We start from the raw sequence: 19,284 nt of genomic DNA, 5'->3' as shown, positions 1-19,284 counted from the left end.
CTATAAGGACCCTTCCAACTCTGTTAATCTGTTAAACAAGTATGAAGCATATTATCATATCAATTTCACTAGTTGCAATAAAATTATTGAACAAATTTGGAATAATTGAAGGCATATTGATTTATTTGATATGAGGGTAGGCATCACTCCTACTGTCATCTGTGCCTTAGACATATCTGAGATCTGACCATTACCTCAATCATCTGAATCTTCCTTGCAAGTTCTGTTGCTTTCTCTACCAAAAAGTAAGATTGCCTTGAACTGAGTCGGACACATCCATGTTTTTTCTGGGCAACCATATAAAATGACTTGGCATTTGCTTCTTCTAGGTTTTTTATTTTTCCATTTTTTGAATTATTGTTTCTCTGATAAGCACTCTTTTAAGCTCTTAACTAGGGTCAATCTTGCTTAGTTCAACCCCAAGATCAAATAAAACCAATGAGGCGCTGCAACATTTGTTGTAAGAGAGGAAAAAAAAAAAAAAGCAAAGCTGAGTATGTGCGTTGTTATGAATATGTGTGATTATAATAGTATTTTATTTAAAATGTTGATCTGTGGAACAAAGCAAAATTTGTATCAAAAAATAATATAAGCACCCTGCTTATGTTCCTATACTATTTTCTTAGATATCAAGTGGGTGGGTATATAAATTCAAATAACAAATAAATAGAGAAATAAATAGAGGAAGGAAGGAAGGAAGGAAAAGAAAGAAAGAAAGAAAGGAAAGAGAAAGAAAGAAAGAAGAAAGAACATGTAGTAAGAAAAAGATTTTTCTGCCTCTTCTTTTTGTAAGAACATAAGAACTTAAATAATTGGATCCAATTCTGGTCTTGTCCTTTACTCAGAAATCTATTATAACCATCACTTGCTCCAAATCTTTTCATATTTAGAAAATTTATTTAGGCATTTGTACTTCACTTTTTTGAATACCGTGCACTTTAAGAGGCAACTAAAAAAAATGACAAAAATACAGGAGCATTCAAAGAAATTGCTTTTCTGTCAAGCACTTTATGTCAGATACTGGATCAGGAACTTCATGGTCTGACGTGAAAACAGTTGCAGTATTTGGAGCCATATGGTTGGTTGAGTGATTTTGTTTAACGAGGGGCAACACTGAGTTGGTAGGATTTAGGAGCAACTGTCAGAAATCCAGTTGTTAGTGATGTATCAAGGTCACCAGGATCCCCCAATGGCTTCAGAGTAAAATGCTGCAAAATAGTTGTCAGGAGGATAAATATCATGATGTCTGTTAATTTCTTACCGAGACAACCCCGCTTGCCTGCAAGCAAAAATGAGGAGAGAGTAATTGATTTGTGGCAGCTTGCTTAAAAGAGTAAAATGTCCAACAATGGGGATATCAGATATAACAAACTTAATACAGGGGGAAGCCCCAGGCATTTAATAGCTATTTTTGACATTTAAGATAATCCTTTCTACATTCATTTGGAGCTATTTTTCTATTTCTGCTTTCAAAAATGTGAATAAAATATACAATTGATCTAGAAAAACCATAAGCATTAACCTTGATTTCAGCTCTAAAATTAGGATATCTATACCTGTCGAAAAAGGGATGAAGAATTCACTCTTTCTCAGAGCTCCCTTTTTGTCCAAGAAGTGACCAACATCAAATTGTTGTGGGTTAGGGAATTCTCTACTGTCATACAAAGAGGACTTCAGAGCCGGAAATACAGTAGTTCCCTAGTTAGACAATGACAAGTTCAATGTTGGAGAGATTCTTTTCCAAGAAACAAAGAGAAAAACATTCTGACAGAAATGCACATACGTCCCTCTTTGTGCTGGAGTAGTTGATTTGGGGATTGATACCCCTCTAAAACAAATAATATACATCACTGATGCTTTGATATGTATTCTAGAATAATCCTGACTATAACCAGCAGAATTCTTAATAAGCAGACCCATGAAAGAATTGTGGGAGTTTCAGCTCAACTAGCAGCATAGTGTATACCAGGATGGAATGTTATTATTCTGAGATAAATAAAATTGTCCTGGGTAGAATTGCTGTGATGCCTAAGAATGAGTAGGATAATTCCAGGTATGTAATATGAGAGGCTGGAGATTCGTGTTTTAGGTATCCCATAGAAACAGCTCTCTTCCAAGTAGTTACTACCAGCCTTTGTGAAATTACAGCCCTCAAAAGCTTATTTTGAATCCTGTAGCAAGGACTATGTGGATATAAGCATAGGGAACCCACCAGCCATTCCTAGTGATGCATTGGGACTGGATGCAGCCATAGTGAGGTATTACACTGATGTGAATAGTTCATGTAGCAATAGTGTTAAATATTTCTGTTACAAGCGCATGGAATTCTTACTGAGAATCAGCCCTCCTTCATCTAAAATCACACATATGGGACTGCAACTCCCAGAATTCCTTTGGGAGTGCATCTACCAGTCTGTGAAATAATGCCCTATGGCAGAGTGACACAATTTGTGATTGAAGCCTGGGAAACAGGCCCCACTTCAGTCAACAGGAGTGCTGATTTACCACCAGCCTATCAAGTACTTGACTGGGCAGCAGGAGCAAAGGACAGCTAGTGACTTAAAAGCCAGCCATCAGCACATCCCAATCAACATCTTAAAAAGATACAACAGGCACTATAAATACCACATACAGAACAGCACACAGTTCTGCTAGACTGCTAGAGAGAAGTTCCCTGAAGATGGGCTCCAGCACTAGTCTGAAAGCTTGGAAGATAAAACCTCTAGTCCCAGTGACTGACCCAGATTGGATCCTGCAACAATTATCCAGGGACACATATTCGCTTTCATTCGTGAATTTGTTTTGAGCGATGAGTCTGGCTTTGAAATGACATGCCCAAAGTAATTTTTTAAAAAAAGGTGAAACCAAGCCAAAAGCTAAATTTACTGATACTGCAATTTAAATCAAATGGGTGCATTTCTCATCCATTTAGTCTTTTATGCCAAATTAACAAGTATAATGTGCCTGCTAATTAAGAAAGAATGAGAACATGGCAGATGTGTACCAAATCTCTACTTGCAGATTATATGTAGCAGCTAGACTCACCTTGGGAATGAAATACTGCCTGAAGAAAGTATCCTTGATCACAGCACGTGGCACATTCAGTGGCACAAGAGCTAGGCACCGATGAATTTCATGGATTACAGCATCAGTGTAGGGCATCTTATCAAGATCTGCCATGCAGGGTGTTTGGGATGGGCCAATCACGGAATCAATTTCTTGAAGAATTTTCTCTGGATAGAAAAATGTGGATTGTAACACAAACTTCCCTGCAGAGTTGGCTCCATAGTTGAGCAAAGACATCTGCATAGTTCTCCATATTAAGAACACCTGAGAATATTCTGGTACACTGGAATCTCACAGTGGAATCTTTATCTAACAGATAAAATGCCATGGTATTGCTTGGCTTTCAAACAATTTTTATCAGTATACTGTATGTATGGAATCCTGTTTATCAGGCTATTTCTGAATTTTGATCTCCGTGTCTCCATTACATAAAATGTAAGTATAATGTTTTCAATCACTAATCATTGATTGCAAAGTTTAAATAAATTCTGACAAAATGTTACCTGTATTTGCTGCAGAACTATTCAAAATTGAATGGTGAATGAATGAGTAACAATAGTTCTGTTTTACACCTTCACATTTTTACTCTGTTTTTCTTCAACTTCTTTTTGCCATTGGTTTCTTTTTAACTTGGCATTTTAATACAATGTTTGTATACCATATTTCCCTGAAAATAAGACCCGGTCTTATTTTCTTTTGGGCTCCAAAATAAGCACCAGGTCTTATTTTTTTTGGGGGGGATGTCTTACCCACTTATGTTAGGACCACCGCAGCCAGGCCTCCAATACCCCAACACCTGTCACACTGCTGCCCAACTTTTGCGGCCAGACGCTGTGTAGCTCATCATGCCGGTGCTGCCACTCACAGCAGGATGCAGAGCGGCCACAGAAGAAGTCGGGCAGCAGCACAACAGGTGTCGGGGTGCGGGAGTCCTGGCTGTGGCAGTCCTAAGGTATGTGGGTGCGGGGTGCATGGGGCAGGTCCACCCCCCCACCCCTGCCCTTGTTTGATTTTTACACATGCATCTCGCGCCACCTCATACAACCAGGCGGTGGGATGGAGTGGGTGGGGTCTTAACTAGGGCTTATTTTGGAGCTTATATTAGGCGCATACATATAAAACAGTCTGGGGCTTATTTTCCGGGTAGGTCGTATTTTCAGGGCAACATGATATTTATTTTAAAAAACAAAAACAAAAGAAATCCCTTAGTGCAAACACAGAAAAGTAGGCCTTTTGAGTTTACGTTTGTTTTCACCATGGATGGTACACTTCTCTATAAAGCTTAAATAGGCAAATCCAATATTATTATCTTACCGTGTACTTTGGGGTACTTCATGAGAACCAGAAGTCCATACTTTAGGACAAGGCTGGTTGATTGTGCTCCTCCAGTGAAAAGGTCTAAGGTGCTTCTCACCAAACTGGGATGATCAAAGGCAGAATGGCTATTCTGTCTCTCCTGTACACAGTGTTGGGATAGAGGACAAATATTTAGATCGGTATTGTTCTTAAACAAAATAACTCTTACTTTATGAGTTTATAGGTTTCCATCACACAAAATCTGAATTCACACATCCACATATATGATATCTTTTTTTTTTTTTTTGCTTAGAATGTTGTATGAACCCATTGAGATTTGTAAGTCATAATTTAAGGCAATGTGTTGTATGAATTGTAATTTATTCAGTAAACTATGCTTAAGCAAACATTGGCTTAATGCAATATGAGTCCCATCTCTATGTGCCTATGTACACATCTTACATCTCTTTATCCAAGGGTGTTGTTGTACTTCACAGGATTGGAATGTTTTAATCAACAGCTGGATATATGGTGTTCCAAACATAACAAACTCAGAACAAAGAAATCGGGAAATGAGGGAAAGGATTAAAGAAACACATGCAGAATAGTTGTGCAGTACCAATCCTTAGTAATTCAAGAACAGTCTAGTAATCTCTAGAGACACTTTTGGAGGCTAAGGACACACTCTCCTCCACCTACTTTCGTTAGATAATACCTGTAACTTTTAGATATAGAGGTGAAAGAAGACTGAAGGTAAATTACCATCATCCTTCCCTGGCCTGCTTGACACTTTTAAAAAGTTGAAAACAAATCTTTTAAACATTTGTGTTGGCCTCAAACATTCCTCAATTGGTCAGGAAAGAGAAGTGGTGGGGAACGTGATATTTAACCCATTTTCCACTTGAGTGCTATTATTTCACTGGCAATTAAATTCCACCCTAACCCATTGCTTCCTGTCTTCCACTTATTCCCCACGTAAAAAAAAATGCAGAAAGGGTATTTAATTCTCCTTTTTTACTCTTTTCCTCCAAAATGGTTAGGAAAGAGCTGAGCAATGATGAAAGAGGACAGCTTTGGCAGAAGTTGAGCCTGTGGGCGTTGGGGGTTGAGGGGAACAAAAGGGGCAAGTGACACCATCCACATCTAATTGTTGTGCAATTGGTGTGACAAACATAAAGAATTACACAAGCTGTGTCATTTATATAATGATGTAATAGTGCAAACTGAACAAACTATTGGCTTTAATGTATGTTTATGGCTTTAGTTTTTTTTAAAATGAAGTGCTGTTTACAAAATCCCAGCCTAGTGGAGTCCTTCCCTGAAACTACTGTCTTCACTGGGTCAATCAAACATGATGACATAAGGCCAGGTATCCTTACACCTGAGCTTCACCAAGGAGGAGGGAGAGCTGTAGGGCCAGGAGACAAGTGTTCTCACCAACGAGAATCTGCCCGTTCTATAGAGCCAGTGTAACCACTGCAAATCCTTCTTGTAACAATATTCAAAACCTTACATAACATGCAATAACTTTTCCATTTATGCATTTATGCAAAGACGTAAGTGAGATTTTCTTGTGATTATAAAAAGATACACAAAGGGTGCAAGGGTTTGTAAGTGCAGCCCGGAATTGAGCACTGAAGAGCTGACCCATATGGAGATGCTATCTTCCCAAACTCTAGGTTTCTTTCTCACACTTTTTTTACTATAAAAAGCCAATAGATTCCTACAACCCAAGACTACTAGTATTGTCTACCATGCCCAAACACACTGCCCTTCCCTCCTCCTCTTCAATCCAGAAGTAGTGATAGGAACAAGATGAAAAAGAAAGGGGTTTCCTACCACTCTTTGCTCTCCTCTACATTGTGCCTCAACATAATGCAAAGGGAATGATTCTCTTCTGCAATATAGATATTACAGTATTTGTCACTAGGTTTTTCTGGGATTTTTAATTTTCCTTAGTCTAATCAACAGCTTTGAGCTTTCTTAGTGCCCATCTAATTCTATTCAGGTCCATTCCTACTTAGCCTACTTTATCCTACTTATCTTAAAGTAAAGATCAGATGCTGTCATCTGTTGCCATCATCCATTAAAATACATGCTTCGCGCATGCATGTGCAGGGCTCAAAAACCGCCTTCTGTATCAACGTGGTGAGCTGTGCAGGCATGCCTAATGCACGCACGCACCAAACACGCATTTCGCTTGCACAAAAAGGGCTTAGAAACTGCCCTGTTTATCAACAATGGTGAGCTGTGCTGTTTTTTTAGATCAGCTAAGGCGCAGCAATCCACTCTGCTGTGCGAATCAGCTGAGCTAATAAAAAACAGAAAATAGGAGAGGTGAGAGGTGAGAGGTAAGAGTGGGAGCAGGTGGGTGGGGCCAGCCAGAGGTAGTATTTGCCGGTTCTCCGCACCAGTCAAAATTTTCGATACCAGTACACCAAAACTAGTTAGACACCTCTGCTCTCCCTCCATCATCTATGCTCTGGAAAATATAAGATCGAGAATGAAGATCTGTGTTTATGGAGTGTTGTCTCCTTCAGACGTCCTGCTACCATGGCTGTTTACCTTAGCCATTAAACAAGCTTGACCTGAGGATTTGCCTCAGAGATCCTTTGATGCCCATTACCTGCTCCATTTTGATAAGAAAGGCATCAATAAAATCTCTTGGATGCTCAGGCTGCAGGGTCTTCTGGTGCACATCCACCTGCCTTGACACAAACTGTTTTAACTCCTCTGTATTTTTAAATATCTTCTGATGAGATCCGGGCAGATAATCCAAGATTGTTGGAAAAATATTGTACAGCTGTGAAGACAAGGGGGGGGGGGAGTTATTATGATGTGCTAGACTGGTGTTTGTCACTCAGCAGCTTTAAAAAGTGTGGAGTTCAACTCCCAGACGTTCACAGCCAGCCATTTCAGCATTAATTCTTTTACAGTGGGGGGAGAAATACCAATTCTTTTTCTCTCCACATTTCTAATATTTGCAGGGTTATGCCCCTGACATCTGGAATGGAAATTCCATTGCATGATCCCCCCTCCTATACTTGCCTTTGTCATTGTGCTAGATTGAAGGCTGGCATTTTCATCCAACAAGTGAAGGAATCTCAGGAAATTTTTGTCCTCATAATTAAAGCGTTTTCCAAAGGAAATTGAGCATAAGATGTTGGTTGTTGTCTGGCTGAGGAAACTGGTGGGATCAAATGTCCTTCCTGCCAATGGACAAATATAATATTTCCAAGGTGGAGGGATGAACATCCTAGACTACTACACTCTAATCCAGGGATATCCAACCTCGGCAACTTTTAAGACCTGGTGACTTCAATTCCCATGGCTGGCTGGAGAATTCTGGGAGCTGAAATCCACAAGTCTTAAAGTTGCCAATGTTGGAAATCTCTGCTCTAATCTAAAAAGCAAACTCTTAACTTTTCATTGCTGGGTAGATGTACTTTTTTCTTATACATCCATTATACCTTTCGGAATGCTTCCAAGTATTCCTAGCCTTTTCCTTACTTTTTAAACTTTTGCTTCTTAAGTCTACTTCAACAGGTTTGCTAGAGAAGACCAGTTTGAGCAAGGAATTGAATTCTCACCGTTTGTGCTCTTCAGTCTCTCCACTAAGAAACCAGCTTCTTTCTGGATTTTCTTCTCAATATTCTGGCCCATGCCCAACATGTCCAGTGTGGCCTCAGCAAAATGACGGATTTGTTTCCATGTTTCTCCATTGCTGAAGCCAATTCCTGAAGAGAGCAAAGAAATGAAAATGAATGGAAGAAGAGATTGCTCACAACGGTGAAAAGGCCGTCTCTGGATTTCTTAACATACGTTGCACAACAAGTGTATTTTTCATAATGCTAATGAAAAAAATATTGTGCTGCTTATCCAATTGTTTGTGATGGAGAAATATGAGGCAATGCAATGTACAATGTTATACTATGGAAATAATTAAGCTTTCTGACCCTCTGATCTAACAGTGTTCTCTCTAATCACCCAACAACCAGACAGTGTTGCCTATCCTTTGCTATTTGAGCCTTTTCAAATTGTATATTGAATCTGGAAGCTGTTTCAGGTTAGCAAATACAGTAACTACCAACCAATGCTCTTTCTTCTGAACTATGCTTGGTTTTCAAAGAAACAAATAAGCAAACAAAAAATCAAACATATACCACCTCATCTGTCCCCCCAATTAGATGTTTATTTGAACTTCAAAAATTCACATATTACATTTCATTGCTATTACATTTCAGCATCCCCACAATATTTGATAAAAATATGTTTCCAGGAGGCTTCTTTCTTACATACATAATGAATAAAATTCCACCTTCTAAAACAGGTGTGTCCATCTTTGGCAATTTTAAGACTGGTGAACTTGAATTCCCAGAAGGCCACAGAAGGCCACTCCCGGAAGTTCTTCCATGCTGGCTGGGGAATACTGCAGGGGTGGGATTCAAATTTTTAACAACCGGTTCTGTGGGCGTGGCTTAGTGGGCATGGCTTGGTGGTCATGTGACTGGATGGGTGTGGCCAACTCAATATCACTCACATCGAGGCATGCATCTCCTCGCCTGGCCTCTCATGACTGTGGAGATGCTGCAACAATCGTAAGTGTGAAAAATGGTCATAAGTCACTTTTTTCAGTGCCACTGTAACTTTGAATGGTCACTCCACACAAGCAAAGTACCAGCAAAGGAGGGGAAAAAAACTCTAGAGACATTCCTGAGACAGGAAGTCTAGGCCTGCCAAGAATGTAATAAGAGTTAACGGAGAGGCAGTTTCTGTAAGCAACACCAGAATGTTTCCTTCCTGCCTTCCTTACAGGATTAGGCCAGTAATTTCTTCTAACAACCGGTTCTCCAAACTGCTTAGAATGTTAACAACCGGTTCTAGCGAATAGGTGCGAACTGGTAGAATCTACAAGTCTTAAAGTTGCCAGGGTTGGACACCCTTGTTCTAAAACAATGATTCAATGCTGTGGTTTGCCATATTTTACCAGGAACTTTTTCAAGTAAAACTATAGACCAGTGATGGCTAACCTTTTCGGCACTGAGTGCCCAACACATGCATGTACGCATCCCGAAAATGCAATGCGTGCACGTCCCCCATGCATATGCCCCACACATGCATCCTGCCCCACACATCCACATGCATCGCAATGCATGCGCATCCCTGCACATGCGCCCCACTCCCAAGACTGTGCCCCACCCCATCCATGCGCAAGGGTTCCCCCACGCATGCACCTCCCACATGTGCCCTGCCCCCCCCACATGCGTGGCAGACACCCAAAGACCAGCTGGTCAGCAGGAGTCATACGTGTGCATGCATGGTGGAGCTGAGCTGGGGCGATGGTTCACATGCCCACAGAGAGGGCTCTGCGTGCCACCTCTGGCACGCATGCCATTGGTTCATCATTATATCTTTTCAAGTCATCCATCCAATGAAATATCCACATAGTTCTAATTTGGTGGAGGTGGGAGTTGGTACCTTTGACTCAGTGACTGTCAGGATAATTCCCTGTAGTTTTCTTGACAGGATTTCAGAAGTGGTTTGCCGTTGCCTGCTTCCTATGGCTGAGGTTGTGTGACTGGCCCAAGGTCCCCCAACTATCTTTGGATCTATGGCAGGATTAGACCTCATAGTCTACCAATTTGTACCCTGATGCCTTAATCACTACACCAGACTGGCTTCTATCGTTCAGCAATGATTAATATGTTGCTAAAATAATAATAATAATAATAATAATAATAATAATAATAATAATAATAATAATAATAATAATAATAATAATAATAATAATAATAATAATATTTTTTTACTCTGCAGTTTCTGATTCTGGCCATCAAATATATATAGCATATCTAGCTTCAGGCGGAATTGATTTTTTTTTTTGTAACCTTTCTTTAAACACACTCCTCTGAAAGTCTGATACTTTATCACATTCCAGGTAAAAGTGAAAGACTGTTCCCTTTGATTTACAGTCTTGCCAGCATCTCACTGAATATTGAGAAGATACATGTGAGATTTCTATTGGGGCTTGATGCCACCAAAGTACATTTTTACATTTTCCTTTTAAATCGCCTCTGGTAGATTCATTTGAAAACTTAATTATAATGTCTTGATATTTTTACTTTTGAAAGTGTGTCTGTAAGAGTATGTGAAATGCTATGTGTAAGTACTACAGTACTATATGTCCTATTTAAATAAAGAGGAGGAGGTCATTGTGTTTTGTTACTACATGATTTATCATGTTAGTGATCTCAGCTTTTTCACTCATGCCTCTAATATTGAGGTTGTTTTGCCTGTTACAATCTCCAACATCAGTCAGGAATATGTTAACATCCGTACTATCTTCTTCAATCTTTTTTATGCTAGAGGCACTAACTTAGTTCTTTAATCAGAAACTTGACCAACTGAGCAACATCTAGTATTTTCCTTGATAAGTCTTGCATAAGTGATGAATTCTTTCAGATGTAGAGATAGTTCTCGATTTATGACCACAGTTGAGCCTAACATTTTTAACTGAGACAGTTATTAAGTGTGTTTTGCTGCATTTTATGACCTTTCTTGCCACAGCTGTTGAATTAGTAATTCGGTTGTTAAGAGAATCTGGCTTCGCCATTGTCTTGGCTTGTGAGAAGTTCACAAAAGGTGATCACATAACCGCGGTACCAGAGGTGGTATTCAGCAGGTTCTGACCAGTCCTGGAGAACTGGTAGTGGAAATTTTGAGTAGTTCAGAGAACCAGCAAATACCACCTCTGACTGGCCCTGCCCCCATCTATTCTCTGCCTCCCATCGAGTCCCAGCTGATCGGCTGGGTCTTCTTTTGTTGCCCTGCACAGGAGAACAGAGCTGGAAAGCAGGTTAGTGGAGTGGGGAGGGTTTTGCAGTAACCTTCCCCTGGAGTGGGGTGGAAATGGAGATTTTGAAGTGTCCTTCCCCTGCCATGCCCACCAAGCCACGCCTACCAAGCCATGCCCACAGAACCGGTAGTAATTTTTTTTGAAGCCCACCACTGCCTGGTACAGTGCAACTGTCATAACCATGAGTCAGTTGCTAGGCATCTGAATGTTGTTCGTGTGGCCATGGGGATACTGCGACAGTCAGATGGGTGAAAAATGGTCATAAATCACTTCTTTTCCAATGCCGTTGTGACTTTGAACAGTCACTAAATGAACTGTTGTACATCTACTTACTAATTTTTTTAAAAAAACTGACATAAAATATTTTTTCTATTCCAACTTCAGGTCCTGTTTAAATGTTTAAATGCTTAACAGAGTTAAAATCCTCTTTGCATCTTAGCCTCATTTTCACTGGAGAAGGGTTGCTGGTTGTTTGTTTTCAGCTCTTTCATGTATATTTTAATCCCCTTTTGTTTTGAAATCCCTTCCAGGTCATTGTGTATTTCTTAAAGTCTTTAGAAAGGAATTCAGTGCAGATAAGTAGTTGATAATAACTAGGTACAATTGAAGAGCAAGCATTCAGCTGTTTTCAACACAGGCTAAATTACACCTACCACTTCTTTCAGGGTCTTTTTAAGGGCTTGAGAAACCTGGGGGAGAAGGTTCTTTGGAAGATTTCCCCCTCCACACATTTTTCTCATTACGTCCCATTTAATGTAACTTTTCTCCATTTCTTTTTTATGTATTGAAATCAATATTCAAGTAATGATGGGGGCAGGTGGAAGACTTGAAATGATGTTTGCTGAGGTATTTTAAGTCAGGGTTTTATCAATTTGGCAACTTTAATTCTGGGATTGAAAAACACTGCTGTAACTGAATAGCTTTGCTGTCTTGAATAAAGGTGGCGTGGTGGCCTAGCGGTTAAGATGACGGGCTTGTTGACCTGAAGGTAGGCAGTTCAAAACCTGAGTGGCGCACGACAGGGTTGAGCTCCTGTTATTTGCCTCAACTCCTGCCTACTTAGCAGTTCAAAAGCATACAAATGCGAGTAGCAATAGCACTTACTTATGTACTGCTTCACAGTGCTTTACAGCCCATTCTAAGTGGTTTACAGAGTCAGCATATTACCGTCAACAATCTGGGTCCTCATTTTACCGACCTCAGAAGGATGAAAGGTTGAGTCAAACTTCAGCTGGTGAAATTTGAACTGCCAAATTGTTGGCAGCCGGCAGTCAGCAGAAGTAGCCTGCAGTACTGCATTCTAACCACTGGGCCATCATGATAGATAAATAGGTACCATTTCAGTGGGAAGGTAACAATGTTCTGTGCACCTTGGCATATAGTTATGCCGGTCACATGACCATCGAAGTGTCTTTGGACAATACTGCCTTCCTTGACTAGGAAGCAGAGTGGATACCACTCCCCTAAAGTCAGACATGACTGGACAGTGGAAACCTTTTTACCTTTATTTTTAATAAAACATCTATCTGAACATTTCAAATACAGAATTAGACTTCAGTGAACTTCTCAATGCAAGGAACCCAGAGGAAGTACCTCCTTTGCCCTCTAAAAAAGTTTGATCCTCTCAACAAAATAAATTAAATGACTATCCCTTTGGCTTACTATTCTTTGACCTGAACTCCATATCCTGTCTCATAATTAATGTTTACATGCTCATTTAGTCTGGAATAGCTGATCAGCCCATATGTCTTTGTTCCTTGCTTTTCACTAAGGTAATGTGTATGGTTAGTATATCTTTCTCCTTTTCTTTGCTCCTAAATCTCCTAATAAACTTTGTAGATAAAGAATCAGGAGACCAAGCAATAAAGGAGGTTTTGAATGGGCAAATGGTTGGAAAGTTTGATTTGCTTCTCTACAAACCAGTTGCTGGATTAGACAATGGTTTTAACTGATAAAAAGAGATCACATTTTTATGGAATATGTGCTTCCACCTGAAATTTAGTTTTCCTTGGCTCTTATCATCTCTTATCATTTTAGGACAGATAAATAGTGTAATGTTAAAACATTAAACTTAGGTTCATGTTCCTATTAGACCAATTCAGTAAGTGTCTGTGGACACTTTCATTCTCTTTCAGCCCAACCTGCTTCAAGGAGTTGTGGAAAAAAAATCTAGAACACTTCTATTTAAGCCATCTCAGAAAGGAAGTATGCTATGACTCTAAAGATCAATCAGTTCCCCCACAAATTCCTTGTGTGTCCAATCATATTTGGCCAATAAAGAATTCTATTCTATTCTATTCTATTCTATTCTATTCTATTCTATTCTATTCTATTCTATTCTATTCTATTCTATTCTGTTCTGTTCTGTTCTGTTCTATTCTAGTCTAGTCTAGTCTAGTCTAGTCTAGTCTAGTCTAGTCTATATTCATGGAGGACTTGGAGAAGTCCAGTGGACAAAGCTGGGTTTATGAGATTCCTAGTGAGAGTGATTTCTAAAGAAGTAACAGAAAAACAGATCTTGGAGGTCTTCTACTCCAACCCCCTGCTCAGGCAGGAAACCCAGAGGTGGTATTCAGCAGGATCTGACCAGTTCTGGAGAACCAGTAGTAGAAATTTTGAGTAGTTCAGAGAACCGGCAAATACCACCTCTGACTGGAGATTTTACAGTATCCTTCCCCTGCCATGCCCAGCAAGCCACGCCCACAGAACCGGTAGTAAAAAAAAAATGAATTCCACCACTGAGGGATCCCTATATGCCATTTCAGACAAATGTTTGTCCAATCTCTTTTTAAGTGATGGGAGACCCGTAGTATTTTGGTAATTGCTAAATCATAAATCTTAGTGATTCCAGAAAGCATAGCCAATAGTTAGGATTCAAAGTTCAACAATAGCTGAGGGCACAGTGATTCCCTACCCACGTTGTTGAGGTTGGGTGTAATGTTGTGGCTGAAAAATCAGTCACTGAGGCAAGAATAGTTGTTTTCCGAAATCTACTTTTGTTCTGTCTGGAGAGTTGGTCATGCCTATGTAGACTTGGCCTCTTTTGCGATTAACCCCTTCAAACAAACCTGTTCCATTGGTGGTTTTCATAAGGATGGGAGATGCTCCTCTGTCAGTAAACTCATCTCCTTGTGTAACCAAGGCCTCCATCGCAACGTCATGTCCATAAAGCACCACAGCTGGTGTAGAGCCCAAGTAGATAGTGAATACCGGTCCATATTTCTGACTCAGCTGTAGAGGAGAAACCATAAGCTATGCTGTGATTTAGTTTCATTTAGCAATAGTTAAGACCAAGGGTGTTCTGAAGAACTGGGGGCTATTATGCACATAAAGCTTTTCTTGAATTTTCTCAAGTAGCTTTCTCCTGTTTGAGAGCTATTCAAACAAGGCTGCTAATAAATTCTTCAGTCACATTGATCAAGCAAGACTTATCATTTTTAGTAGACTGTAGACTGATATATGGCAACCTCTTTTTTTGGCTACCAACAGAGAGCACATCCTGCTCTTTATTTTGTAGGATTTTTAAAGTTCTAAGTACTGTGTGATTCAAAAGATCAAGTTCCCATCAGAGTTATTATTTATTTATTTATTATTATTTGTTTGTTTGTCAAACATGTACAAGGTAACAAGTACAGGTATGAACATAAACAAGAACAAAGGAAGTAAATACAGATAAATGGGGACAGTAGGACAGGGACGGTAGGCACACTGGTGCACTTATGCATGCCCCCTTTAAGGACTTCTTAAGAATGGGGTGAAGTCCATGGTAGTCAGTTTGAGGTTGAAGCTATGAGTGTTTGAGGCTGTAACAATGGAGTTGGGTAGGGCATTCCAGACATTGACCACTCTGTTGCTGAAGTTGTTCTGCAATTGAGTTTGGAGCGGTTTACTTTGACTTTGTATAGGTTTTCCCGTGTATTATTGTGATTGAAGCTGAGGAAGACGTTGATAGGCAAGATGTTATAGCAGACAATTTTGTGAACTGTGCTTAGATCGGACCGCAGGTGGTGCAGTTCCAGATTGTCCAGGCTCAAAATTTCAAGCCTGGAAGCATAGGGAATTCTATAGTGATTGGAGGAGTGGAGTACTTGTGACTGACAGTTATGGTCAGTCACAAGAATTTATTGATCTTTTAAAATACTTTTTTTACTTTATAGGGGTAGGATATGCTCTGTGTTTGAGGTCCAAAGGATCAGAATCATAAATCTTACCATGATTTGTCTCCTATGGAGTAGTTGGTAGGACTATGATGCACTTTGAACTGCCATTGCCCTAATTTCTACTCAACTGGAGATGTTCCTCCTTCACGAGCATTATCTCTGAGGAAAGACAGCAGGACTGTTGCTTGGGGAATATGTCGTAATTTCATTCGGGCCTCAACCTGACATAGTCAGAGCTGGCAATTAGAACAAGGATGGCCAACCTTTGGTCCTAACTTTCAAATTTGGTCTACAAGAGATTAATTTAGGCCGACTGATAAAAACTCCCATCAGCCCAGAAATTTAGGAAGGATATCAGCAAGAGGAAGAGGGTATCAGGAAAATAACTGTATCCAAAAGATAAAATAGTATCCTATGTTGTGACTCCGAGACTTGAACCTGATCAGTCAGCAGATGTGGGCTCGAGTGAGGAAGAAGATCTGGCATTGAGATTCGAGCCTGCATTGCTGAGCGACCTTGAGAGGAGTCTGGGGGAAGAGGAGGACTTGAATCTGAGAGATGAACCTGATTTATTAGAAGTTTCAGAGGCGTCCTCCTCTTCTGGAACTCCCTCCCCGATTGCACCTCAGGTGTTAACTGTTAATCAGGAAAGTGTATCAGAGGATTCCAGCTGTGATGAAACTGCCAGATGCTGGCTGGATGCCAGAACTAGGAGAAGATTGAGACGTCAATCTCAATTAGAAAAGAGACGTCCAGCAAAGGATTAATTAATGAGACTAACACGCCCTTTCTTAGAGGATATAAAGAAGCGCATGACTTTGAAATATTTGCTGGAAAACAAAGTGAATCTTGCCTTGGAAAGACTTGCGTCTGATTTACTGCGTTGTGAGCTTTACAGAATTGCCGGACAGATTCTAGGAGGATTGCCAAAGGACTGTGCTAACAGAGCAATTAATCTTCTGACTCCGGTTTTGTTTACATAAAGTATTTGAACTATATTACTCAAAGTTTCATCTGTGGATGCAGGTGGAACAGAACAATCCTATATACAGTAGTTTTGGTTCTGGTCTCCTAACCCTGCTTTTTTCCATCACCCACCCAGTGATCCCAAATATGTTATGTCTTGCAGCTCTTGACTGAAAAACTTTCTCCACACCTGTGTTACAGGCAGAATTATACCTGTACCCGAGTCAACTTGTTTCTCTCCTTGTTTCTCATGTCTTTTTAGATTTCAAAATTGTATGAAGGGACTATTAATTTGCTGCAATCATTTAAGTCACTCCAGGAGCTTTCTAAAAGGGCAACTTTTCTCCTCCAGCCACATTGCTAGAGATCAGTCTGTTATGTGCTACATGTAGGCAACAGACAGGGCTTCATCCAGATTAAGAGTTGGAAGGGACCTTGTAGGTCATCTAGTCCAACCCCCTGCCCAAGCAGGAGACCCTACACCATTTCTGACAAACGGCAGTCCAGTCTCTTCTTGAAAGCCTCCTGCGAGGAAGCTCCGACAGCTTCCAAAGGCAAGCTCCAAAGTCAGACTATCGTCTAATGTTCTTTGCCTCACCCCTTTCCAACTGTTATGTGCGCATGAGACTGAACAGTGAAGATTGCCTCTGTCAGAACGATACCTGGGAATTTCTTCCAGAGGCGTTTTCCTCTCACCCCTTCTTCTATATTGACTTCCTTCTCATTTCCCCCCTCCCCCCTTGCCCTACTTCTCTGGGTTTCACTCAACTGCGTGAGACCACAACAACAGCACAGGTTCTCTCTGAAATGACACTCCCAAATTAGTCAGGAAAGAAAATATACCCAGTCTGAGCTTCTTGGTGCATTGCTGCCTGATCTTAGTTGAGCAGGATTTTCTTCCATTTAATAGGAGGCAGAATTGGTTATGAACCTGCCATGATAACCTTACACCTTCTAGTTCCTTGCTGTAGTTATAATGCATTCTTTCTTGAATTGGAAGGGCTAGTATTATAGGCTTAATACTATCACTATATTCTTATTAGAAGATATGTTAAGAAGGAGAAATGAATAGGTTTATTATATATACAATATCACAATTGTAAGATTAGAAAACCAATATTAACATAATGTATGCGGTTGTAAATTTTGATTTACAAGCAAGCAAGCAAGCAAGCAAGCAAGCAAGCAAGCCAGCAAGCCAGCCAGCCAGCCAGCCAGCCAGCCAGATTTCCATTGTGTTTGTTTACCTTCTCCATGGATCTGGGGAAATTCCTGGTATCCAGTTGCAGAAAGTTTCCTATTAACGGGAGAGGGAAAGGGCCAGGAGGCATCCTCCTCCTCCTTTCAGAAGTCTTTCTCTGGATTGCCATGAAAAGAAGGCAGGTCCCAAAGAGCAGGAGAATACTTGTAAGTCCGAAAGGCTCCATCGCGCAACGCATGAGTTGAAGTCTTAGAATTGACTGAAATCTGCTTCATCACCCAAGATGTAGAAATCCAGCGGAATGAAGTTAGCCAAACACACTCAAGTAAAACAGATCCTGTTGCACATGCATCTTAAATCTTTTACCAGCTCATGAGTCATCTGGAAGTTTCCTGTTTTTGTCAGGAAAGCTTTGACTATGTACAGTTTGATCCTACAGCTTCAGGCAAATACATGCAGTTCCTACAAAAGTTACATTTGCTGTATTCTTAAAAATGAGGGCACTGAACATATGGAAGCACAAATGTCTATGGAGATTCTCAGTCATCCAGGTCATGGTTGTCCCAAAGGTGCTATTTCTCCCCCCCAAAAGGCAACTGGACTTTCTGGAAGCATAACAACCCCCAAAACCTTGCTTCCATTAAAATGAGTGGTTTATAGGTTCGCCTTTATGCATCCCTGTTCTACCCCATTGCTCATTTATTTTGCTTTCACACACTTCCAAGATCTGTTATTTCCTGCAGCTATTGTGTTTCTCTAGATTCAAAGAACTTGGTTTGAGGTCTTTTTTTTTCTTGTTCGAAAGTTGGGAGAACTATCTTCTAAATGGATCATATATGATCTAATGGTTATTGTGATTTCATAGTCTGGAGTCCAAGTGCTACAAAATGAGCAACACCTTCTTCAAGAAACAGAAGTGAAGAGAATTGGGGTGCACTGGAGAAATACCCTTTTTAAAAAGTGTGAGCAGAACCTCCAAGGACTGTCATTAAAAAAACAACAACGGACAAGCCAAGTCAATTTGCAACATGAAGTAAAAGGGATATATTGAGAGCATGGAAATACCAGCTTGGAGGGTTCTTCAAAGAATTACATTTTTCCTGTTTATTTGGATCTAGTATATCATTATACACGCGATCCTCATTTAGTGATCACATCTGGGACTGGCAACTCAGTTATTCACTGAAGCGGTCTCTAGCAGTGAACGTAGGACTAGAGGCAGTCCTTGATGTATGACCACGATTGAGTTTGGAATTTTGGCTGTCATTGTGGTTAAGTGATACTCCCACGTGACAGCCTCCTTTAACGATCACAATCTGAGCTTGCTCTGTTGCAGTTGTTAAGCAACGGTGCAGGGATGCCTCGGGGGAATGGGGGAGACCGTAAGAGGCCTGTTGCCCACTTGCATACCAAAACCTGTTGTCCATTGGGAGGCGGTGGGTGGCCAGGCCCACTGATCTTTTCCTGCCCCAGCATGCCTAAGTTCATTTACCTTTGCATCATCTTGCTCCATCCTATACACTGGCTCCATTCTCGTAATGGTTTGGAAGCCTCTTTTTCCAAATTACATGGTAACAATGGTCCTTGCTAACATTTTCTCCTCTGGAGAGAAAAACGCTAGCAAAGTCAGCATTCTGAAAGGCTCTGAACTTCCATGTTTCAGAATGCGAGGCCTTAGACCCATTAGAACCCACCTCTTTTGCTAGTGTCCTTCTCCTCTTTGGCTTAGCTAACATTCT

General features: G+C 40.4%; 1 protein-coding gene across 2 annotated transcripts; it reads right to left on the bottom strand.

Annotated features, from left to right (window-relative positions):
* Positions 1-877: 877 nt before the first annotated feature.
* Positions 878-19,284, bottom strand: LOC113414159 (cytochrome P450 2H1-like). Of its 2 annotated transcripts, XM_087952490.1 has the most exons (10): positions 19,240-19,284; positions 17,592-17,811; positions 14,287-14,449; positions 7,953-8,099; positions 7,411-7,571; positions 6,989-7,165; positions 4,381-4,522; positions 3,046-3,233; positions 1,557-1,698; positions 878-1,279 (listed from the first exon to the last, which is right to left on the bottom strand). In XM_087952490.1, the coding sequence occupies exons 2-10, from the start codon at positions 17,781-17,783 to the stop codon at positions 1,098-1,100; spliced, it is 1,494 nt and encodes a 497-aa protein (XP_087808616.1). In that variant the 5' UTR covers positions 17,784-17,811; positions 19,240-19,284; the 3' UTR covers positions 878-1,097. The 2 variants fall into 2 exon arrangements, with proteins under 2 accessions (XP_087808616.1, XP_026526690.1); XM_026670905.2 differs by lacking the exon at positions 19,240-19,284 and having other exon boundaries at positions 17,592-19,025.

The sequence above is a fragment of the Notechis scutatus genome, chromosome 1 (genome assembly GCF_049901735.1).
Source record: "Notechis scutatus isolate UNSWTSFEM ecotype Mainland chromosome 1, rNotScu1.2, whole genome shotgun sequence".
In the NCBI taxonomy this organism is placed as follows: domain Eukaryota; kingdom Metazoa; phylum Chordata; class Lepidosauria; order Squamata; family Elapidae; genus Notechis; species Notechis scutatus.
Note: the sequence above shows the minus strand (reverse complement) of the source record. Positions and strands in the feature narration are given on the sequence as shown.